We start from the raw sequence: 25,854 nt of genomic DNA, 5'->3' as shown, positions 1-25,854 counted from the left end.
CATTGCTCAGTTGAAGTACACAGGAAGGTTGTTACCAGTCAACTTCTATCAGGAGAAGCAAAGTCCAATTCACAAAAATACCCCTACTAAACACCTATATGCCCATGGCCATGTAAGTATTAGTGACCTATTAATCAGATTTGGGTTTTTGCAGATGTAACCTTGATTTCAACTGGGACAGTGTCTCACTCCTTTCCTATCCTGAGCTATTGACAGTGGGAAGGCTAAGAGCAGGTGGGGATGGGGAGAAAGCATATCTCCCTCCATTTCTGCAACGTGTTCTTCCACATCTTTTCTCCAATTCCCTACCACTGATCTGTTTTGTGAATTGCCACTCCTCCCATACCAAACAGAAGATCGGGGCCTATGGACAAGACAGAATTGAAATGGTGATAATGTTTATATGAGAGTTTATATATCTGCAAGGCAAAGTTGTAGGAAAGACAGGATATTTCATTAGAATAATTCATACGGTTGGGAAAAACCCGATGAGCTTTTGGGCATACAAGCCTCTCTTCAGTTCTGTGGAATGTGTGCATTTTGTTGAATAATTTCTATCTACTGAAGTAGTGCTCACCATCCATGCTTAACTTAAACTTGCCTTTAGCAAAGAACATGAATTCTTTTGAAAAACCTAAAATAAAACTGAGAAGGGTTGTATGGAAATGACTTTTCTTTCTAAAGTCTCTGAAAGGGAGGTAGAAGGTGAAGATTGCAGCATGGTCGGTACTCTTTATGCACAAGCTCCAGGCAGTCTGTGTGTACTCTGCAGTTTTTCTCCTATAGCCGTAAGTATGCCTTAGTTTGCACATCATGGAGCAACTCTTGAATGTAAAGTTTGCTTCAAACAGCAGATTTCTCCACTGGGATTATTAGTAGGATGCTGGTTCTAATAGGAGGTTAGTAGCATTGTCAGTGATTCATTTTAGGACCATATTAAGGAGCTACAGCATTTCACATTGGCTGGGAAACATGATCAGGTGGTAACCATTAGCAGCCATAGACCTGGGCCAAATTCAAATCAATCACCTGGATGTGAAAGGCCATGTATGTTCAGTGAGCCATTCTGGTGCCTGAAACTGTGGACTTCATGATCCAGGACTAAATTAAATAGAAACAGTCCAATGAATGCCCAGTTTTACTCAGTCATCCAAATACATTATGATATTACAGATATTATGGAGAAATATGCTGTGGTCAAGATCATTGTGACTTTTCAGCCTTGTTGCTGAAGGACATTCCTCTGGAAATGATTACAAATATGTAGGAAAGCATTATTTGAAAGACAATTACTGTTTATTTAACTCCAGACTGAAATACAAAGGAATTTAAGATGTTTGTAACTGTTTGATGTTTCTATAAAATGTGTTTGTTTCCATAAACAGGCACAAAATATATTTGCAAGGTGGTGTTGAAGAATTTTTGCAAATCTGGCTTGGTTCTTCTTTTTAGACAAAACATAACAGCATAACGGTGCAGCTTTCTGGTCAATTTTATTTTTTCTTCTTATATACCTGATGGCACACCTGGTCTTCACATGTCAGTTCCTATAGTATTAAAACAATTAGTTAATATACAGTGGTACAAGTTGTCTTTCGCATACACAGCAGATCCTGACAGAAATCACTACAACTGAGCCACTGCATTAAAAAGAGATGTTTATGAAAAAGAGAACAGAAAGAATAGTGTATTATATGTAACCAAACAGCAGGCATGCACCACATGTTGCAGTAATTAGATTTTGACAGTTAAACTGAGCTCTAAGAAGAATAAACATGAAAAATGCATAAAAATTGCTCTTTAATGCAAGGCTTTCTCATGCTCTGTTATTAAAACAATATACTGTAATAGTTAATAATTCACATTACCTCATAATTATAAGAAGCATTGAAACAAGAAAGTAAATAAAAAAAGGAGGATGCTTTGAAAAGATGAGGACATTTGCTTCTGAGACGTGCCCAAGCCATTTTTCAGGGGCCAGAACAATGCACCATTTTTGCCCAGCACTGCAGCTGACCTCTTAAAGATTGGCGCATTGCAATGCAGTCAGTTTGGGTAGTCTTCTGATTAGCCTGTGCCAAATCAGACTTTGAAGTGAGCTGATGCTGGCTTTTTGGGCAGCAATACTGTTTTTGAAGACTGATGTATGAATCTATTGGTCTCTTTGTGCCAGTCTTAGCCTGAATCCTGGTGCCAGCAGACCCTTTGTTAGGTCAGGTTTTGAATATGTGTTAAAATAGTGTTGAAAAAGTGTACTGGACAGTTGGCTTTTAGTTAAGTGGCAGACAGTGGATTTTATTCATTGCTTTGGCCTTCCAAGTATCCAGACTTGAGGCAGCGTGCCTGGCCATACCAGCTACCTGTAGGGCACACTTGCGAAGGAGTAGGTATCTAGAGGCAAATCATGAGACAGACCAATGAGTGCTGCTCCATAATATTTCTTCACCCAGCTGTTGCAGCATCCAACATTATCATGCCTATTTCTTGATGGCTCTCCCAGGAAACTCTGGAATCATTATCATTATGTACCTGTTCTTTTGAAATCTTTCTAGACTTCACTGCTTATTTCCTGCACAGGATCTTCTTGCCTATCTTGGACTCACCTCATTCAGCTTTGGGCTCCAGCTTACTCACTCAGATGTTTGAATGCTTTGACTTTTTTATTGTACTAGCACACAATAATTGCAGTGTAGCTTGTTTGCAGGATCATCTTCAATATCCAGAGGTTTCTGATCTGTATTACAGCATTGTATGCTAAAATCTAATAGTGTTTCTTCCAGAACAAAAATGGTATTTTTCTAGCAATCTGTCCCATACTGTTTGGGGTTTTTTTAGGTTTTGGTTTGTTGGGGTTTTTTTCCCTACCACTGATGACATAAGAATGAGCTGACGTTAGAGGTGCAATGTAAGAAGAAGGGTTAATAGCTGGAGGGCAGTGAAGTAAAAAAAAAAAACCTCTGTAGGGTTATGATTTAATTGGGAGCAAGTGGAAAGAAATTGAGCATTCCTGAGTTGTAGCAGAGGGGGAATTTCCTTAGAGCTCAGTGACAGGAGCTGTCTAAATAAAGACCATTCTAACCAGAACAAGTCACAAACCCCTTGAAATGGAAAGCCACGCTTTGTTACAGTGTCAGTTATGTGCTGTGTATCTGTGTAGCAGCCCTTACCAGATGCAGTAGGCCTCCTTCAATCCAGTGCTTCCAGCCCCTGTTTTTCTTTTCACCTTTCTGAACACACACCAGTTTGTCACCATCCCAGGTCACTAGCGTCTGCATGAATCAGATAATTAACTTAGATATGTTAACAAGAAGCTTATGAATACATGAAAATAACCTCAATCAAACAACGAGAAAACACAATTCCCTACCATTCCCCACCTTCCTCCTAAAAAACACCAAATCAGACATTCAACCAAAACTCAAATGCATTCAAGATGACAACAGGATTTTGATGTGAAGCTTTTACAGTACTTTGTTGTCATTTACATGCATTTCTTTACATACATGAATATAAAGTGTTCATACTAACTAGTGACTTGCTGGGTGAATTAACACTTGTGCCATACACGCGAATTGTACTTTTCTTGCTGTTTAAAGCCATTAATAAAAAGATTATAAGGTTTGATGAGTGAAGTTGTGGGGGCTTATACCAGTTAGTACAGTGCTAATACCTTTTCTAGCTCTGCATCAAATAACAAGAGGAAGTGTATGTTAATATTATCTCATACAATAAATTTACTTATAAATTGTCATGCGCTTTTACAAAAGACCTTTAAAGAGGAACAATCATAAGCTGGACAACATGCTCTAGCTGACCCTGCTTGAGCAGACTAGGTGATGTCAAGAGGTCCCTTCCATCCTCAGCCATTTCATGATTTGGTGTGATTCAGAGTCTATCACTAATAAACAGGGTAGTGGGCATGCTGATTCTTGTCCAGGAGCAGGATGACCATATCTGTAAGAAAAAGTTCTCTTTACAGGCTAAATTATCTACTCAGAAACACTAGAGTACATTCAAAGCAACTTTGTTTGAGTTCTATATTTGAACCATTGTACTTTAGGGAGACATTTAACCGTGTATCACAGGCAAATCCTCATTGGACACCAGTTACAATCAGTGGAAGTTCAGTTATTAAAAAGCTCCCTGAGTACTGGGAGCTTAATTTATTTTCTAGTTCAGCACTGGATGATTTATTTCTCTTTTGAGAGAGCTTTCTATTAATAACAAGACAAAACTCATTCCATTTCAGTTAACTTCTTTCTTATTTACAGAATTTTTAAGCTACATGCTCTTTAAATTATCCATGCCCTCTTTACATTTAAATGTTGCCCAGCAGTTTTATTACCTTCATCTACTTTCAATGTGTCTGAGGCATTGTTTTGTTAACAAAATTACCCCAAAATTCCTTTATAGCAGTCCAGAGAATAATGGCAAGACTTGCTTCCTTGTGTCCCTCTCCTCTTGTTAGAAACAAGTAACATGACTTGTTTAGAAAAGAATATTAGGCAAAAATGGTTAAACCAAGTAGGGTTATCATTGTACAAACTGTGTTTCCATCCTTCCTTCCAAACAGCTGATAATGAAGAGGAAAGTTTGCAAATGAAATGATTTTGCACAGAGAGGCAATGGCTTTGATAATGGTGAAAAGCACTAGAGGAGTATCAGTCTATGGATTTAAGGAGTGGTGCAAATAATGAGTCCTTAGATCCTTAGTAATGCCTTCAACTGATCTAAAGAGATGTGGGAGCAATGTTTTAAAGCATAAAGCCTGTCACAAGAATATGTCCCACCCAGTAGAAGATGGGTCTTACAATTTGATGGCTTGCAGTGCTCTGAATGAGAAGTAATTTGGAAGAAGTAGTAGGAATTCCATTGCACCAAGTTTGAGAATGAAAAGTGAGCCATAGTGAATAAAAATGTCTTCTGTTTAATTAGTGCCACTCTAGTGAAGGATCATGTGAGTCCAAACGTAATCATATCCTTTATGCTGCCAATTTCCTGTGGCAATTGCCAAAACAAAACAGGTCTTGTTGACAGTGAGCTTTGGTATCAGCTTCTCAGAGTTTGGCAACAAGTTCCAAAATCTTGTTTACTGAGAAAACATTGATGGAAAAGACAGCATATGTTTGGAGAAAAGCAAGAGAGCTGAGCTTAGTGGAAGAATGAAACTGTAGTAATTGGCAGAGGGGTTGATAGGGGTAGATTTAGTGAGTGATGACAAAGACAGGCAGATGATGCAAGATCAGCAAGACTGATGGGGGCAGTCAATGGAAATTGAAGATCTACTGGCCTTTCTACCTTTGAAAATCCTCTTTTAAGTATTTTAGGGTTGAGAGGAGACTAAAACAGAAGCAGTATTGATACAGAAACTTGAAGCTGAACTCAATGAGTGAATTTAACTGATGCTTCTATGTATTCTCTTCCTCAGTGACTCCCCTGATGCAGTCTCGTTTGAATGCCTCAGAGGAACAGACTCATTAGTTGACTCTGTCTGTTGTAGGAGGTAGGGCATGGGCTAATGCACAATATGGTCCTTGATCGAAAAGTTACTTGTCCATATATCTCACTGAAAGGTGTCTGAACACATGCCCACAGTTTCCTAGGGGAATTTTGAGCTCAGGTTACTCCTGTAATATTAAAGATATTAAAGCATGCACTGCTGGGCATCCTTGGTTGCCTGCCACAGCCGGTAGGCCTGCCACCTCTATCAGTGGTAGCTTTGGCTAACATTTTGGTCTTGTCCCTTCCTAAAGCTCCCTTAAGGTTAATAGCTGTGAGCATGTTTATTTTTAACAGTGTCCAACTGTTAAATTGCCCAGCTCTAGCTGAGCAGGCTCAGATGGGAAACACAGTGTGAACCTTGCCACTCAGAACTGAAAATTTATACTAAGTCACAGAAAATCCTCAGTTCAAGTGGATGGATTTATAGTTTCAGGAAGGAAGATAAACAGGTAAAAATGCAGTTTTGCTACTTTCTAAATACATTAAGGTGTATCTTAGAAAAGCTGGAAAAATCCCCTTCTAGAAAAACATGTAATTAATGATTGTCCTCACTTAGCTGAGTAACCATCCTGATTTGTATGTGTAATAAATGCTTGTAGCAGGAAAGAAAACTGTCTCAAGATGCAAATCATTTCTGCTTTATAAAAATCCTCTGATGTCTGTAAATATTGTAGGGTTGGTTTTTTGTGTATTCAGCTGATTTTTGGAACTGCTACCTCCTGGTGCTGGCTGTAGAGCCAACAGATACCAGGCACCAGACTTTTACCTTTAACACTCGGTTATCCAGTCCTTTGGTGTGTTCTTCAAACTCCACTCCCACAGTGTAATTCAGTTCATAGTTTCTGAAAGTACTGAGTGTTTTTGTTTTGAAGTTATCACCATCCTGAACAATCTCCTTTGTTTGTTTCAAGTGTTTTGCAATCTTACGAGTTGCAAAATCAATATCTGCCATAAAACAGAGAAGAGAGTATCACAATGAAAAGTCCCATATTTGCTACCAAAAATAAAACCCCACAGCACTTATCTTCATACATAATAAAAAAACCTCAACACATTTGATGTGGAACACAGTTCCACAAATGATGCTTTTACCTGCAACATTTTGCAGAGAAAAAGATCACTTCAAATAAAAGCGATCCTGTGTTTGTGAGTAGACTTTCACCTTGAGGATCTTCCACTGATTATAAATTTATTCATTATCAGGATATCTGTGGGAATGTTGTGAGCTGAGCTACCACATACAACCACTAGTGAATACCAAATCTCCATTGTTCTTTTCAGGATGTGCAGTAGTTGCTATTAGACAGACTTGCCATTTTGGCCTCACTGACACATGAAGCTGTGGGATAGCAGGAAAGCTATTATCACTTTATGCCTGGGAGCGATTCCCTTCTCTAAGCATGCAGTGTAAGTCGTGTAGCTCTTAGGCATGTTAGGGTACTGGTTTGTGTCATGCAGGGTTACAAATATTGGCCATGCCCGAAAGACGAATCTCAAAGTAATACTCTTTTTCAGAAAAATAAGCATGTTAGAATGAGAATGTAACCAAGGGGATTTAGGCAGAGAATCATAGAATGGTTGGGGTTAGAAGGGACCTTAAGATCATCCAGTTCCAACCCCCTGTCATGGGCAGGGACGCCTCACCCAAGGCCCTGTGCATCCTGGCCTTGAACACTACCAGGGATGGAACATTTACAACTCCCTTGGGCAACCTGTTCCAGTGCCTCACCACCCTCACAGTAAAGAAATTCTTTCCTATATCTAACCTGAACTTCCCTTGTTTAAGTTTGAACCCATCACCCCTTGCCCTACTGCTAGTCCCTGATGATGAGTCCCTCCCTGGTATCCTTGTAAATGATTACGATTACATTGTAAATGTTATTTTTATGATGAACCTATAGTCTGTGGAAGTATATAGAAGGTTAATTAATTTAAAGTTATTTAAAATTATAAAATGGATAAAAATAAACAATGAAATAAAAATCTGACTTATCCACTATTGTTACACAGCAGACACAGAGATAAGGTGTAATTTAGATGTTAATGGGTGACGAATTAAAAGCCAAGAGTAAAAAAAGTATCTAAGTACAGCATTTGGGAGTTCTGTTTTATCTTCTGTCACCATTTTATGCAGAACTGATCTCCTTACCATCCTTATTTTGTTCATGAAGAGGACTAACATTAGAATGTAAACAACTGCTTGCAACTGAATGCATTGAAAGTTTCCGAAAGGAGAATATATATTACCATGATGACAGTTTGCCCCAGACAATCCACCTAATGCCAGTTGCATTACCATTTGCAATAAATATTTCTGACCAGCTGGCAGTGAATCTTGTTATGGTGCTATATGCAAATGAAATAATCTCACATGCTTCTGCAAGAGATTGAAAACTGCTTTTGATTTGTTAGCCATCCTTTAGTGGTTTCACATGCAAGTTTAATCATTGTCAGCTCAGCAATGCCACATACTAATGGAGCCCTTTTTTGGGGGGGTGGATTCATTATACTACTTGTGAAGTACTAATCGAGATGAGTACAAGGATTGGCTTGAAAAAAATTATTACTTTTTAACATGGGGAATAATGTTCCTGTTGAGTATTTATATTCAAGAGTTCTTAGGTATATTTTATCTGCTGTGGTGGATTAAAGGTATCTCTGGGTCTGATTTATAGCCAGGTATCATAAAATCGAGTTCTCTCTGAAGAAAAAAATTGTCTAGACTTCCAAAGAAATGCTATTTCTGACTAATATATTAGACTTGTAGCTCCTGGAGAAAAATCAGGGGAGGTTTTATTAAAGCATGGTTTTCATAACCGCATTTTGAACAATACAAGCAATAAAAATGATATATTGTTTATTCTAGTAGATTAAAATACTCTGTAACATGTTTATGATAAAATCAAACTTTCTGGTTTAAAGGGCAGAAGAGTTCTTTAATTAAAGTATAGAAATGCATCTGCATTAATTAAAAGGAGGGATGAATTTCAAGAAACCAAAATCGCATTGTGCTTTGAACCTGAGCACTTTAATGCTTAAAATATCAACCTCATGTAAATTGTGAGAAACAAAGCAGAAGAATATCTTTTCACCCTTTCCATGTAATTTCCTTCCATTCTAAGAATCACCTACAGCCATACGCATCTCTGCACTGGTTGTGGTGGTGGGGTTTTTTTGCAGTATTTAATTAGTATAACTTATAGAATCTATATGCATGTGTACACAAACCCCCCATAATGTACTTATGAAGGGCCAACTCCAGACAACTTCTCATGCATGTATAAATCTAACTCCCCTCTTTTTTTGCTGGTTTTTGAATGCAGCTGTATTACTGTAGTGGTGGAAAGGTGGTAACTGTTCTTTCAATGCCAATCCACATAGCACTGAAGAAATTCATGAGAAATGTTGATGTCTTCTATTATGTCTTCTTTTCAGCAAATCAGTGATCTACATCTCTGCTAACCTAAGTAGAGGAAGTATTTCCTGCACACTACTGAGATAATCATAATGACCTGGAGCAAAAAGTTTATGCCTTTATGAGAACAAAAATGCTTAAAAGGCATTTTTATATTGAAAATAATAGGTGCAGCACAAGAAAACATTTCTCTCATAAAATTAGCTCAAGAATTGAGTCTATCAGTGTGGGGAAAAATAAATCTACAAACAAAAACTTGATATGAATTGACAAGGACATTGCTTGCATTCAGTTAACAATATTCTAGCATCTACAAGGAGTATCCTATACAATGGATATACAAACTGTAACTATCAGGCCTCTAATGCCAAAAAGGCTAACCAAGTAGTAATGAGAGTTGCCTAAGGAGCAGAACGTCTCTTCTTGCATGTATACTTATATTGTCATCAATGATGGTCCTAGCCAAATGAAATTAAGCTTAGCTAACGATGCAAACCCATCTTTTAGAAGTCCTGTGACCCAAGTCTCCTTGTTGTGTATGGACTCCCACAGAAGTTGTCAGAAAAATCTACCCATTCATCTTTAATTCTTTTAAAGGCTTTTATCACCTTTACCATCCAACTGGTACATAGAATTTCTACTGCTTCAAAGCACTAATTAGGTACTAAACACTGTTATTGCTTTAGTGATATAGAATATCTCATCTTTAACAGAGCCAACCAGGTTGTGGTTTGACTATTACATAAGTATATAGCAGGAATAAATAAGATTTAAATCTGAAATTTCTGTTTCCTCTCCCCCCAGCCCTGCCGCCATCTATATCTGCTTTTTCATTCATCTAAATAACAACTAATACATTTGGCTACAGCTCTTCTCTTGCTTATATACTTAGATCACTGTCATTATAAATACTTAACATTTTACTTAGCTTTTAATGTGATTGGCAGAAATCCTTATGCTACAAGGCACATTACAGAAATAGTCTCATTAATTTTTAGGAGTGTTTTACTTATAATTGAAACATTTTCATATCTATCTAGTTAAAATTTTTTCATTTACCTAAAGCGACCATGTAGCCTTCAAAATTTTCGTTGCTTTCCATTTCCCACGTCCCATTGTAATCAGCAGGCATGGTGGCAAGAGCTGAAAACCAACTGCAGATCAAAATGTGAAGGTGGAAACAGGATCTGCAAAGAGGATGTTTTATAAACCTTTTCATATCTTTTATTTTTAATAAGGTTTATGGTTTTGTAGATAATACAGTTTAAGGGTCAGAGTGACAACCCCAGAAAACTTTGTCTCCCTTAACAAAGTTCACTTGAACAGCTGGCAGATGCGGAACACTCTCTGAAATATGTAGTCATGCAGGATATGATTTTACAGTGACCTTTGTAAAGATCTACTAGCTATTATGGGATACCTTTGAAATATAGTGAACACAGTGGCAAATTATACAACCCAGTTAAAGTTTCCAAGGTGAATTCTCTTTGAGTTCCGTTCCGTGTCACATTTCCCTATGATGAACCAGTCTTACAGAGCTGACATTACCAGAGCTCCCTTTTAAAATTGATGGGGGTCTTGAATGTGCAACAAATGCAAGGCAGGGCAGAAAAAGGGAATATTTCTGCTGAAAATGCTTTTGTTTTCTTCTGATTTTCAAAATATCTGTATACCAATAGCTTCATTTTTGTTTTAATTTGTCAGGCAGTTTAACAAATGTATAGTAAATCAAAATTAGACATAATTAGTATCAGTTCTACCCTAAAAAGGCTATTTCAATTACTCCAAAACATGGCAGTTTGTGTTAGAAAGGTATTTTTCATCCAGCAGCATTACAATGTTGAGCAGAAACGCAAATCTCAGTTGTGGAAATAAGCACATTCAGCATGTGCCTTAGTGGAGAATTTAAATGTGCAGTAGAACTTTATCAGAATTTAAAGTAAGTACTAAAAGCAAATTAATGTAAGTTAAGGTTTTAAATTCTTTGGCTTTCGTTAGCCAAGACAGATTAGAGAAGTGATCAGGAGTCCAAAACTATCTGATTTTCCTTTCTCTTCTTTCTCTCTTTTTTTTAATGGGGATATTACTAAAAACTTTACTAGAAAATTATTAAGGTCTAAAATTCCTACTCAGAAATAAGTAAATTGAGTTACTAATCTTACGATATCTTCTTTTTGCTTTCATTTTTTAAAAAAAATCATGTAAAATTCCATAAATGCTGAAAAAAGGGATTACAAAAAAAAAAACCCAAACCACAAACAAACAATAAACCACTAAAAAATGTTCAGAGTTTCTGGGAGCTGGGTTCTTCAAATGCCTTTGTGTGATAATTAAGAAGGTAATTTAAGAGAAGGAAAAGAAGTATCTTGATCTATACCTACAGGACATATTAAAAGGCCTTGCAAACAGACATGAGACTAAGGCTCAAGGAACTGCAGTGAGTAAAAGTTGAAGTTGGGTATATTTCTGTGTGAACTGGGATGCAGATATCTTCTATACATAGGAAGATATCTGCATCCTTACCTATATAGCTTGTCTATAGACCAGGGATATTGGTAATCACTGAAATCTTTAAACAGGCAAAGGGTGGCTTGCTAAAACATATGCCTCATTTCAAGCACAATTTATTTAGCTGAACACATCTACTTACGTATTTGCTTCCACTATAAGAATTTCTAGATGGAACACTATGGGTAATGTTACGTTGAAAGCAAAATTTGAACATCTTCGTGCTTAAAACTTTGTTCTGTAGTGATATTATGCAATATTTAAGCAATAAGCTTGATTTTACATATCTTTGTGTACTTCCTTTCTTAGCCTTCACATTGCAGCAACATTAATAAATACATTATTATTATTTATACACTTTATATATATGCTAAAAGATACTATAAAAGACAAGAAAAAGAAAATGTTATTGCTCAAGTCAACCACTCAAAATCAGCTGTGTAAGCAACATCACTTCCCTTGTGTATGCACATAATAATCCTTAAGTGCATTATCACAGTTTTTCCAAGTGGAAGTTATTCTCTCCTTCAGTGTACTAAAGGGAGGATGTCCAGTTTATGAGCAGGTAGTCAGTGTTTTACCTTGTATCTTCAAATGCCTAGTGGTAGATTTATGAGGAACGAATCAGACTGTCTACAATCACCTTCTGAAATCAGAGCGTATGCTAGAAGCTCATAGTAAGAGATTTTGTGTGCTCACTGGTTTTAGTTCTGAAGTAGTTTGCTTTGTGTATAAGACATGGAAGTGACTGAAGCTGTATCTTGGGATGATCAACAACTAACGCTCATTAAGAACTAAGGTAAAACAGTTCTATAGCTGTAGATATGCAGAGCTAGGCACATTCAAATACAATTAATTATGAAATTAGAACATCCTTTATGTATAAGGCCATAATTTACAGCTTACATATAGAATCATACAGGTTTTCACAATGATGTTTTGTTTATGCCCATCCCTTATTACTTCTTGAAATAGCTGAGGTTTTTTTCAGCATGTGTATTATATAAACTCCAGATTAGGAATTCTCTAAGCATATGTTTATCCATCAGCCTGAAAGAGCTCTTTTGAGCCTTTTCAGCTAAACATGAAAAGCATATGTTTATCCATCAGCCTTAAATAGCTCTTTTGAGCCTTTTCAGGTAAACATGCAACAAGGAGGTTTACAGGCACTAAATTGAACCAGTCAAAGAATTGGCTAAGTAGGGAATTAATAAAACATGAAATATTGACTTGAGAGAGCCCTGAGATGCTTCATGTGCTTTTAAAGAGTGGTGCATTAAGGTTCACAGAAAGAACTTCTAGTTTAGGAATCAATATTTTGATAGGCAAATAAAACCTCTACCACATTCAGATGCCTGCCTAAATCATACAAAGCCAAGAAACAATAGAGAGACTGTTAACACAATATTGTTTTAAAGCCCTGTGTGAATAACTGAAGTCTGCAGATCACTGACTCTCTGTATCCTCAGCATTGTCTTGGGTCTGTGCTTTGCTAGTTATACTGACCTGCCTTAAAATGTAGACTTATTATCCACTTCGAATCCTAGAAATTATTCCATTTGCCCTGTGTTTATTGTTTGTATACAACATACGTGGAGACAGACTCTCAAAACGGCAAAGCAATATTTCGTTCCTATGCCATGAGTATAAATTTGGGGAAATGAATAGAAGGTGCCCTGTCCTAATCATCATGATTATTTTGTTCTCAGCATATTTTCCTTGCAAGACCACCAGTAATATCACAAGGGATGCCATGTATAGAATGTATTGAACGCTGGGAATGAGGGGAAGGTAGGTGTTTTCTTCAGGTTTTCCTATATGTATGTTAAAAACCAAAGCTCTGAACTTAGAGCTTGTGTGTGAGGTTTCAACCCAGGAATGAGTTTTATGGCTGAGTAGTAAGAGCTTGGAAATAAAGCAAAGTCATGAAAAAGCAAAAGACTTTTGTTAAAGGCCCAAATAACTGTATCACTCGTTATTTGTGTGTGAAGAAACAAAGATGCTTTTCTTGCCTCTGTCCTACAAATCTGTATTAATTTGTGGCAATTAAAAAAAGTCTCATATGAAAAGCCTACACTGACAAGATTGAAAAGTGAGTCCCAAATGTTGCTGTGGAATGAGTCACCAGTTATGGAGGCCACTTCTAACACTTGCCTCCAGTTTCTCTTGCTGTATCTGAGACCAGCTCAGAAAAGCAATCCTATCCGGGCAGCTGAACCAAGTTCTGCCTTCTTGCAATCTGAATTAGCTGGTGGTACACTCTCCTTGGGAGAATGCTGTAAAGCACTGTTAGGTGCACTATATAAAGAACAGAGCTACTGGTCAAATAGAATCTTTTCCGTAAACTTTTGGCATGGTATTTTGAAGAGATGGTAACATGCTTCCTACTCTGTCCTCACCTCATTTAATTTCCCTTTTACATTATCTAATATACATATATAACACAGGAGAAAAATGCCTTGTACTCCCCCGATCAGCCCCTACACTCCTCATGCTTGACAGCTGGGACTTTTGCCTATAGTTATTTGGTTGTTGTTTAACACATAGAAATATGGCAAGCTGCATAAGTTGTTCTAGGCAACTGAATTCCCCTGCAGGATTCAGACAGAAGCAGCATGGTCACAGACACCTATTATTATTTTTAACTTGTTAGCACATGTGCACTCCCGAGGTTTATATTTGCTTTTAAGAAAATTAATCACTCAAAATGTATGCAGCGATGGCTGCTACTGCAAAAACTGTCAGAGGTGCCATCTCACCAGGCTCAGGGCTCTGTTCTGCACAAACATGAGGAGTCTCATTATGCAGCTATAAGTAAGTTGGAGGGAGGCAATCCACTTCTGGTCAGTAAGTAAGATGGCTTGCAGGCCTTGGGGGCTCAGCTGGGTGAAGACAGGCATCAGCTATGGGGCAGAGAATTTACTAGGAAGTGGCAGGAGGAGAGAAGAGCCACTTACAACAGGAGAGAACAGAATCATAGAATGGTTTGGTTTGGAAGGGAACTTAAGATCATCCAGTTCCAACCCCCCTGCCATGGGCAGGGACACCTTCCACTAGAGCAGGTTGCTCCAAGCCCCTGTGTCCAACCTGGCCTTGAACACTGCCAGAGATGAGGCAGCCACAGCTTCTCTGGGCACCCTGTGCCAGCGCCTCAGCACCCTCACAGGGAAGAACTTCTTCCTTATATCTAAGCTAAATCTCCCCTGTTTAAATTTAAACCCACCACCCTTTGTCCTACCACTACTGTCCCTGATGAAGAGTCCCTCTCCAGCATCCTTATAGGTCCCTTCAGACACTGGAAACTGCTCTGAGGTCTCCACACAGCTTCTCTTCTCCAGGCTGAACAGTCCCAATTTTCTCAGCCTGTCTTCATGCCCCCTTATCATCCTCATGGGCACTGCAAATAGTATTTGATTGTCCAGTTGTTACTGGATGCCCTCCCCAAATATCAAATGTCACCAGACTACCTTGGATATCCCTGGCTCATAAGTTTTCTTGCTGAATCAGATACAGCTAAGCCTACCTCAGTGTCCTGGAGTTAGAGTTTTGGCTTCCAACTCTTAAGCTTGCTTGCTTGTTCAGATCTGGACCTTACAGAGAAGGAATGGAAGTTCGATCAGTTGTACATCTGGTTGTACTTACTTACCTTATTTACTTATAATTTAGGTACACTGATTTAACATTAGTTCTTAGCTGATGATGCCAAAACAGAAATTTGCAGGAACAAAATTTGTGTTGACACCTGAGAGAAGGGAGAATTCCTCTATCCACTTCTCAGCAGAAGAACATGTCTAACATCTTGTTGACAGAACAGCAAGGACGAGCTGCAAATGCTGTGGTGGTGGAGGATGTAAACAGAGCATGCACTTAACGCCAGTTTGACACATTTTGTGTTTAGCTTCAGTTTAAACAAAGATGCACAAAAATACATTTTTAATCACTCTTTTAGAAATAAAATTATTTGCTTTCTGCCACTGGATATTTTTACTTTTTTTTCTTTGATCATTGACTGTCTTCAGTCATTCTTCTCTTACTCCATCTGCTCTTGGTGATGGAGTTGGATGCAGGTGTTATACACTTTATTAGTTAGAAGACTTCCTCTTCTCTAACCAAGGACTTTGGCTTAGCTCTTAGAGGCTTCACAACATCACTAGTGATCATGTTACTGAGCTTGATAATAATAAAAAATCCCCCAGTGGATCATACTGGCTTGGGAACTCAGTTTCATTGAAGTGGCTTGCATTATGAAAAATTATACTGTAGAGAAATAATAGCCAATAGATAAAGCTGACCTTGATTTTCCAAATGAATGGGGGGTGCTGAATTTATTTGTTCCTTGATTCTCCTGAGCACTTATTCAATGCTCTTTATACACAGGCTTCAAGGAAGCAGGCAAAAATCATTAGCCTTTGTAAAATCAGAAAAACTTTGGGAGCAACATGGTTTCACCAAGGTCATGAAACAAGCCACTAGGCGGGGTAAGGTAGTGAGTATAATCCTTTATGTTACCCACTAAAGCATGCTTCCTCCTTGGCTAACTTTAATGTAGATTGAAAACTTGAACTCAGTGGAAGTGCTTTGTCATTGCCATTAAGGCTGCCTAAGTTTTCCCCTCAAAGATTTATTCAGGATCTGAATGCCCTGCATGAGCTATGCATTAATATCTGTAACTGTATTCTATAACTTAATTGTATTTATTCTGTGGCAAAGTTTTGTAATTGCAACTGCCACTTCTTATCTTCATCACATAAAGGTTGCATTGCTCAGACACTGAACTGGAATACTGATTGATGGCTTTTGAATTAAAAGAATCTATAGAAACGAGTGTGAGGGGTTTTTTCTTCCATGACAAGCACAATTTAGCTAAGAAAATGTGTATCTACTTTAGCTTGTTCATGCCTGACCATAAAAGCTGAAATGTCAGTTTAATGCAGGGTCTCATCTATTAGAATAACGTTGTAAAGATTCAATTTCATCAAGCAGAAATAGTTCTTTCACCTCATCTGGAGATCACTTTATAGGAATACTTTCAAATAGCTCAGACCTCAAGTTTTCACATACTTCGTAAGTGGTATAATTTGATGATAGAAAGATTATGCTTAAAATTCTAGAATCCAGATGAACAGAAAAAGTTCTATCAGCTGGTGCAATTAGTGCACAATTTTGATATCACTGAAGCCATTTAGGAAATGACTTAAATCATTCTTGTGATAAGCTAAGGACCTAAAGCCACTGTCCCAGAGGGACTGTAAATTAAGTCCAGATGTATTGATGAAACCCTACAATAATATTCTGCCTGTTTGTTTTCTTTTACTATGTTGCTACCAGTGTAGAGCAGTTACAGAACTGTTATCCTGCTTCTAGGAAAATTCCTAGATAGGTGAGTGTATCTATTTCCTGAATACTTTCTTTTTTACCATAAATCAGGTTTACTGCTTCAGCTAGGAAGAAGTACTGTCTCAGTAACCCAGAAGCAAAATCTTCCAGGTAACTGAATGCTATCATCCTGTGCATATCATCTTGTTGCATATCTCTTAGAACAGAGGCATAAGTCTCTATTTCCTGTTGATTACGGAATGCTCTGTATTGTAAATCTCATAAATTTATTCCTCTCACAGTGTGTATGGTTATTCTTTTCTACCTGCATCTTCAGCTCCACAACAGCACTCCTGCTGTGGGAAAGCCTCTGGCTTCATTCTGCCATACCCTATTGGAGAAACGAAGCTAGAGTTTAATTCTCCAGTGCATCCTGGAACTTAGTAGAAAATAATTTGCTGCAGTAACAGTGGTGTTTGGATGTCTGTAGTAAATCTAGCTTTACGTTGGCAATTGTTTGATAGAAATAGCATTTAAGATGGAAATTTGTAGTAATCTTTAAAAAAATGCATTTTTAAAAATCCAAGTATCATCTGATGTGGTTAAATGAATTGGTATACCCTGTGTTATGAAAACGCAATGCAATTGACACTGCAAGATGGCTCTTTAAGTGTGTATATAATCAGTCAATTGCAGAATCCTTGGTGGCGGGCTAGGCACTAAAACCCAGGACACATTGCTGAAGTTAAGATTTCTCCCAGACACCTGAAGGGATAGGTTCTTTATAGCAGTGATGCCATGTGGGTTCAGGAACTGGATGCACATGCATACAAAGTAGGGTGAAGGATCGTTTATATCTGATTTATTGATTTTGCCACTGGATGTCTGAATTGACATAGGGAATTGATAAATATGGTCATTTCAGGTTTTGATAAAAAGCACCAACCTTTTTCTGAAAGTTGATATTTAATAGAGAAGAAGGTACAAATGAAAATACATTTTCTTAAATTGTATATCTTAGAAGAAAATTCATATATGTAGATGTCAATATTCATATATATAGATATGCATACAGATATAGATACTGATATGGTTATAAATATAGACATACACATACAGATACACATACACATACTCATACACATACACATACATAAAACAGACTGTCTTTCAGTAGAAGAGTAAAATGAAAGAGAAAAAGAATCGAACCAGGTGATATCCAAATTAAAAAACTGAGGCCCAAATATAATCTCAGATTAGGAAAGGTTTCCCCAGAAGTTCAGAGTCATGATCATCATGATACATTTCTCTAGTTTATATGTAAAAAACAAGGAAGTAAAAAAGGAAGGGAAATGAAAGGAAGGGAAGGAGGGATAAGGGGTAGAAAGGGAGGAAGGGAGGCAAGCAGGCAGGAAGGTAAAGAAAGAATCCTTATTGATGCATATAAAAGCATACTTTTATCTGTAATCCACTGTAAAATTAGTGTAACAGCTTGCCTAGAATGTTGCCAAAAAACCTGAAGGCAGCTGAATGAATAAGGCAGACAAAGCATGTTTACTTCTGCTTTGCTAAAACTGGTCAGTACATAGTGCAAAATGAAAGTATCACTCTGATCTCTAGAGATTTTGCCCACTTGCCCCTTTCAGACTGTATCTGAATCTACAGTTCATAGCTGTTTGGCTTCAAATTGATTATATGGGAATTTACAGGTGATCTGAGGTTTGAGCACAGGAGAAAACAATATGGAAACAAATACCTTCTTTTTATATACATAGACACAGGCTGTGAGGTGTGTGAAAGCAGTGCAAGCAAAGTGTCACCTTTGGCCCTTGGGATAGCAACAATGAAAAAAGAGCTTGAGCTGGGAAGTGTTTCTTCAGTACCAGAAGAGTCCTTATGAGGAGTATCCCTTCATGACAGTGGAAAAACAAGATCCTGTGCTGAAATATAGATATCTAGGTAGTTTTCTACTTGCCAAACACAAACAGAAGTCTTTGTAGTAAGCTATATATCTATTAGAATGATGTTTATCATTGCCTTTGTTGCTAGTAAAAGACGTCACTGTTAGGGAAAAGAAAGTATATTGGTTATCAGAGTATTGTGCTCCATTGCTTCCTAGTTAAAATTAACTTTTTGGGGCAAGGACTGCTGCCTGAATTAGCTGTTACCAAGGGATTGCAATGAACAGGCATTTAAAGGTATAAAACCATAGTCTGTTAGCACAATATTCATCACGAGAGGGGAAAAAATAATCCCTTTTCCTCCTTGTGATTAATATAGCTACATCTTCAGCCAGCAGTCCTAAGGATTCAAATAGTACTGTGTTGTAACAGTGACAGTGGCAAAGTACAACACGGTTGGAAGGTCTGTGAGCCCTACTAATGGACAGTTGTGAAATTGCTTTATACCTCTCATTCAGTGGAATAGGCTCATTGCCTTTGAAGGCTGATTCGCTATCTCTGTTCAACAACATATCCTTCACTCGTGAGTAAAGGTTGTATTACTGCGTGGCAACCAGAGATATCTGAAGTTTCAAAGAAGACATCATATCATTATTATAAACTTTTATATAGTGTCTATTAAATGAGCACTCATTAGACCAAGTCTCTAATGGGATGCTCTGAAAGTTCAGATTTGTCAAAAGCAGCCCAAAACTCTTCTTCCTCCCCTCACTGATACGTTTTTCAAGGCTGAGTAATCTGCCTTTTATCTAGCCAGCACATCTACATCACTTTCTGCTTTCTGTCAGTGGATAGCATTGTGCTTTAACAGTTTTCCTACCAACGCAGAGATCTCAGTACCTTGCGGAATCCCATTTGAGCACATTTGCAATGCAGACATGTGATTGAGTTTAGATGTCTAATTACAGCAAGTTAAAATATCTGCATTGATCTTAAATAGGGAAATACCTACTTCTGAAATCATTTGTGCAGTTACAGGGAATTTTCCTATCCTTTCAAGGAGAAATAAAGAACAAAAAAAGTACTATTTCAGCAGGTACTTGGATTAGGAAGAGATCAAATTATCAGCAAATAAGCACCATAATCACCCATGGTACATCTTTACAAGGCTAAATCTTCTAAAAATAAGGAACATGAGCAGTAGAAATGAAAGGAAGGAAGGAAGAGAAATTTTCTTGCTTTGTCCAACCTGTTTCATGAGCACTTTTTTTTTTGTCTGACAGGATGCACATCTTGCACAACAGCACATAATGCACTCCAAAAAAGTTCTAGCAAGTCTAGGAAGAGCTTTACTTCACAAAGAAATACTTCTCATGACAGATGCCCTTTGCTGTGGATATCTATTACCTGTGGTTTTATTCTTTTTACAGACATTTTTAGGAGGAAGAATTAACAGGCAATGTAAGAAGTCTGCCACCCTGTATTTAGACACATGATCCAGTGTCTGAGGTTTTATGCTTCAGAGATGAACTGGAGTGAACCTTTGGTCAGCTCTGTTATTGAAAGCCATATTTATTTTGCTATTGATGAGTTTGTTGTGGTGGGGCTTTGTTTTCATTGTGCAAGGGGGACTTGAAAGAACAATATTGTTTAACTGGGGATGTACATTTGCCTCCACTAAGGTTTAGGCATGCCAGCTTCAAACATTTAGTGCCTGATGAGACAATCTGATTAATCCAGACTGATCTCTTTTTTTGTACTGAAAACCATTCATTTACTTTGGGGGAATATGTGACTGAGAAGGCATCTAGATGCCCCTGAAGTTACACAAGCTGGAGTGGAAAGTGCTGCATGAGACTGGGCCAGCTTTGCAAAGTATTTATGTGGCTGAAGAGAGAAAAAGGCTCTCTTAAAAACATCCACATGATGCTTAAGCAAATTAGGTACTTATAAGCTGTTAGTTTTAACTAGTAGGTAAGCACCTGGTAAGGTTTTTGAGTGACCTTCAGCGGTTTAAGTAACTATCTGCTTCTCCGATCACTAAAATACATTTGGAGATACAGTGAAAAAATACATGCCATTATGCTGGGAGTTGGAAACAGAAATGGAATTTTGTGTAATACGATACTTCAAGTGTCTACAAGGCACAATTGCTGTGTGAAGAAAATGCATTATAAAGGATTGTACATATGTTGCAAAAAACATTCTCCGAAATAATCCTGCATATGTTTTTTGGGAGACATTTGCCTTGTGTTCCATTGCACAAAAGATGACAAGGAAAGTTTCTAATGGAAATTTGGGTTGCTTCAGTCCTTAAAGAGCTGGAAGCAGACTATTTGGAAACTATTTTGCTATGGAGCTCTGCTGCTCTGCTTATTTTCTGTTTTCCTTGGTAGGGAATGAGTCATTTGTTTCTGCATCAGTCAGGACAGTGTGAAATCTAGTTTGCGGTTCTTGTTTGTCTGGCTCCTCAGACAGCCCCCGTGTCTGAGATTGGTTGAAACCCATCTCAGATGAAGTTGGTATAACGTGTTACTGCTGCAGGGTGTTGTGAAAGTCTGTTCTGTACTTCCTACTGCTTCTCAGGTATAATAGGTCTGCTAGGTCTAGCGTATAAGTATACTAATAGATGAAAGCATACAAACAGATTAATAGGTATAATATGTTTATAATAGTTATAATAGGTCTAAAACTCACAAGTTAATTATTTCAGAGTAATCTGTGAGCAGTTTTTAGGAATTGAGAAAAAATCTGTGTCTATATCTGAAGTAATGGAACATATGTGTTGGAATAAAGGAGTAGTGATGACTGGCTTTCTAGCTAGTGGTATGTTAGACCATATGTTGCCCTTAAGGATTGTCCTGAGTAATTGAGTGTCTCTGATGAGCATTGATATCAGCGTGACTGCATTATAGTGTTGTACCTAAAAATGAGTGTTTGGAGGAGCTGCTCGGTACTGTGTTTGAATAAGTTCTTTGCTGCGTTGCCTTAACATATGTAAAATGGCACTTTTCCTCTCCAAAAATAAACTTGGAAATGTCAGCATCAAGAATGGCAGCATGTTTCTTGACGGGATGAGTGAAAGATCACACAGTCATTTCACAGAAGTACTGCTGAAATGTGTTAACTTCTTCTGCATGCCCTCAACATGCCCAGCTGGAAAGAAGTGTTGGAAATTGTAATGGTTATGGATAATAAGCATCAGTGTCTTGGTAAGAAAAGATAAACTGAATCATGCTGATTTAGAATTAGAGAAGGCGAGCAATGAACTGCTGTGAGTCTTGTTGCACTTGATTGAATGTTAAATTTCAGTGAGCTCACCCCATATGTTATGGTTCTAAGCCCTTCGTTGCATTATAAATACCTCCTTTTTGCAATAAGTGCATTGACTTAGCACTGAAGAAAAGTCAGTGGGAACACCAGGATGGAGAGAGACCTTTCCAGACCCTTAAGTTACTTAAGTGTAACTTCAAATGCCAGTGCAATTTTGCTTTAGTCTTTCACCTTCACTTGTATTTCAACTCTGCACTTCTGTATGGTTGCTTTGTGTGGCTGGAAGTGGAGGGGAGAGAAAGACCAGTCAAATAGTTACAGGAAAGCTCTTAAAGTGATTCCACAGTTTGATAAAAGCAAGTTTAAGAACTGCACATCTTTGCCGTTTACTGTTGATAATCATGCTCTGTATTTTTCTGCACATGCAGAAATCAGTTCTAAATGTTATCTACTCTCATGGCTCATGTTTCTGCTCCAATCTTGAACTGTCAAATAGGCTGAACATTTAAGTAAAATATTTTAAATTTGAAATGCTCTTGTCACAATATTGACCTTTTAATTTGCTCGGCATTAGACTAGTGTTGAACCATGAGATAAATGGTCTCTTGTTATGCGAATAACTTTAAAGTCAATACCCACAGGCCATTTCCCATCCTTCTTTCGTTTCTTCCTTTAATAGGAATGTGGCTCTTGAAAAGGGGAATTTTATTCTCCCTCGACGGTGTGGAAATGTATCTTCGGGCAGTCCTATGAAGGGATTGGTGAAGAACTGCAATGCTATTCTGCTTAACTGTTAAGTGTGGATACTTATTATTAGCTATTAATACAGAGAAAGTGCTTGCCCTGATAATAAACCACACAGTACTGAAAGGACTACTTTTCTGTGCACTTTTGCTAGACAGGAGTAAATTACTTCAATAAACATTTGCTTTGAGGTTAAAAAACCTCCTTAGAATAGAAATTGCAGTACCACATACATAGTATTCCAAGACAAATGTATCACTAACAGAGGATGAAAGGATGAATAGCCATGAATCCATTATGCAACTACAGATGAGACTGTCCAAAAAATAAAATAATACAATATGGTACATACTAGGAAGTTTTATTAATGTTGTACTGGAGAACTCTTGCTTTTTATTGTCCACTTAAATTTAATATGAAAGAGTCAACTGAGTGATAGACATTGATGAAAGTGGATGTACCTAGTGCAGCACATAATCATGCCATGCCAGTAGAGTATTACCCTCTACTGCTCAGTCCCCTAAGAGACTCTTCAGAATCTAATGCACCTTCTTGTTATAAGGTATTTGCCATTCAGCCCACTCATGCTTATTTTACAATAAAACTGTTACATAGATGATACTAAGCAATTCTTTCCCATCTTTCATAGTTAGACTTGCATATAGTAGACTGCAACCCTAACTCTTATTTCAATTCTGGTTTCCATGGATTGGACTCTAAGAATTGCCCTTAGTCTATGTGTTTCCATGGAGTATTTCATTGCTGTGGACTGAAATGGGAACACTGTGATCTTCTGGTGTTTTAGACAAAAAGCCTTTAGGAATGAAAACAGTCAAGTTCACACACTGTTTTTTCAATGCACTTACTGCAAAAAGGAGGTATTTATAATGCGATGAAGTCACCGTTATAATGTGTTAGGGCTTAGAATCATAACATATAGGGTGAGCTCACTGAAATTTAGCATTCAATCAAGTCCAACAAGACTCACAGCAGCTCATTGCTTGCCTTCTCTAATTCTAAATCAGTCTAGTGACTGATTCAGTAAGTATGCTTCTCTTACTGAGATGCTAGGGGTAAAGAAAATCTGAGTGGCATGGGCAAAATAGGGAATGGCTGTTTGGTGTCTCTTGCAGTACAACAATTAGGAAGAATTATAATATCATAGCAGGTAGTAGATTCAAGCAAACAGAAAGAGGTGTTTTCTCAATAGTGGAAGCTGCTGTGTTTGTTAAAAGTTTACACTGATCCCCAAAAGGGACTGGAGAGTATTTTTCTTCATGAAAGAAAAATATGGTGAAGGCTATGAAATACAGGGATGGTCCTCACTATCTGGAAGTAAAGCAGTTGATCAGAAATATTAGGTTGGTATTGGCAAGGCGTAGCTGAAGTTCTGGGGAAGATCAATAAAATTAATATTAAGTTTTATTCCCAAGTAGTAAATAAATCTGGATAGCAATTCACTGGGAAGGTCTGGGGTACTAAGTAGCTTTGAAAGTAGTCAGGGGAGCTGATGTTTGTCAAGTAACTGTTGAATGTTATTCATTCAGTAAGCAGCTATTTTACAGAGGAAGTTTTAAATTACATTTTATGATAACAAGTTGTTAAAGGTTTATGGAAACAGCATGGCTAATTGCATATGCATTATTTGGAGAGCTTCATCATGGAAGCAATGAATGAATATAATTTCCTTTTCCAAGAGGAATGGTTGCTCCAGAGATAAGAGGTTACAATTATAATGACAAGCAATTGAGATGATTTGAGGAGAATGTATTCAGATTTACATATTCCTGAAGTTTCTATATTTTACAATGTGAACTAGGGAAGTACTTCCTGAGATTGCCTTTTGTCCATAACCAGGAGCGGGTTACATTGCTTCTGGTTGCTAAGCCATTAGATATTTGCCCTTGTCCCAGATGACCCAAAGGGGAAAAGCTGTCTGTTTGATTGAAATAATAATAGCTTTGAACAATTAGATTTACTTAACTAGATGTTAATGGATCCACTTACAACCTTCTGCAACAAGAGTTTGTGAATGTTACACAAGACTGGAGGGAGCTGCAGGCAAAAATTAGAGGACATCTGGTGAATTAAGGGTTATGAACTGAAAGTTCTTTTAAAGGAAAACTACATTGCAAAAAAGGTCCCAGTCAGTGCTGAACGTGAAAAAGAATTATACAAAATTTAATTGTAGATAGTGGTGTGAACCATCTTCTTATTGTGTAGTTTCAGTTTTCACATCAGAAGGAAAATACAGGTGATCTGAATAAAAAATAGGATCTACTATAAGTGAGAAGTTGGAGCTGATTCCTTATTTTCCATTGTTCGCTTGTTTTCCTTGGGGCAGAAGAGTGGAGAGGAATGTGGAGGCTGTGCACGGTCATGAAATGTGTAATTTAGAACCTTTCAAGAAAAGCAAATGACTGATGCACTGAAACTTGGCAGCTGGGCTATGCCCAAGCTTGTGTAAGGTGATAAATAACATTTTAAATAGACAGCTATTTGCAGTTTCACTTAAGCAGAGCAGTATTTTGACCCCAGATACCTAGGTTTCTGATCCTTTTCCCTCACCCACAACCTTTCTATCTTATTTAACTGTAAGCAGTTTTGACCTGTCCCACTCCAAGTACAAGAAAACTTAATCACCATTAACTGCAGGTCTGTTTATCAGTCAGGAGGGATATCCATATGGAAACATAGCTAGATGGCTAAGACACTCTTCCATGAGAAAAAAAACAGCTTTTGCATGTATCTGGTTGACCAGCCTCAAGTATAATTCCCAGAGTCTTCCTTAGGCAGGAGTATTATGTATTGCCAGGAAGAAAATTACAAGGGAACTTAAGTAAACAACTGCACTGCTTATGTCTGTAATTTTAAGTAGTATGACCCACAGCTGTTGCAATAACAACACAAGAATTTACATGGAGTATTTTTCACCTGTTTATCACACATGGATGCTTAAGTCTTCATGGATAGTATTTTCTGTGTATTTTCTTATGCAAAGTAAAAGCTAAAACTTTACAAAATTGAATTAGATGTTCCTTACAGCACATCTGGTGCTACACTCACAATATATGTAGTACAGTTGAAATACCACGGTTCAGAAAGTTTATCATCCCTGCTGTACTAACTTTACAGTTTACGACGACTGTTTCTGAACCTCCATTTCTTCATGTTAGATCAGGCTGATAGTTTTTC

General features: G+C 37.6%; 1 protein-coding gene across 1 annotated transcript; it reads right to left on the bottom strand.

Moving 5' to 3' along the window:
• Positions 1–1,493: 1,493 nt before the first annotated feature.
• RBP2 (retinol binding protein 2, cellular) lies at positions 1,494–10,100 on the bottom strand. Its single transcript, XM_010009441.1, has 4 exons — positions 9,977–10,100; positions 6,269–6,447; positions 3,168–3,269; positions 1,494–1,547 (listed from the first exon to the last, which is right to left on the bottom strand). Exons 1-4 carry the CDS (start codon positions 10,047–10,049, stop codon positions 1,494–1,496), a joined length of 408 nt encoding a protein of 135 aa, XP_010007743.1. The 5' UTR covers positions 10,050–10,100.
• Positions 10,101–25,854: the final 15,754 nt, after the last annotated feature.

Source organism: Nestor notabilis, unplaced genomic scaffold (assembly GCF_000696875.1).
Source record: "Nestor notabilis isolate BGI_N333 unplaced genomic scaffold, ASM69687v1 scaffold8232, whole genome shotgun sequence".
NCBI classification, from domain to species: Eukaryota; Metazoa; Chordata; class Aves; order Psittaciformes; family Psittacidae; genus Nestor; species Nestor notabilis.
Note: the sequence above shows the minus strand (reverse complement) of the source record. Positions and strands in the feature narration are given on the sequence as shown.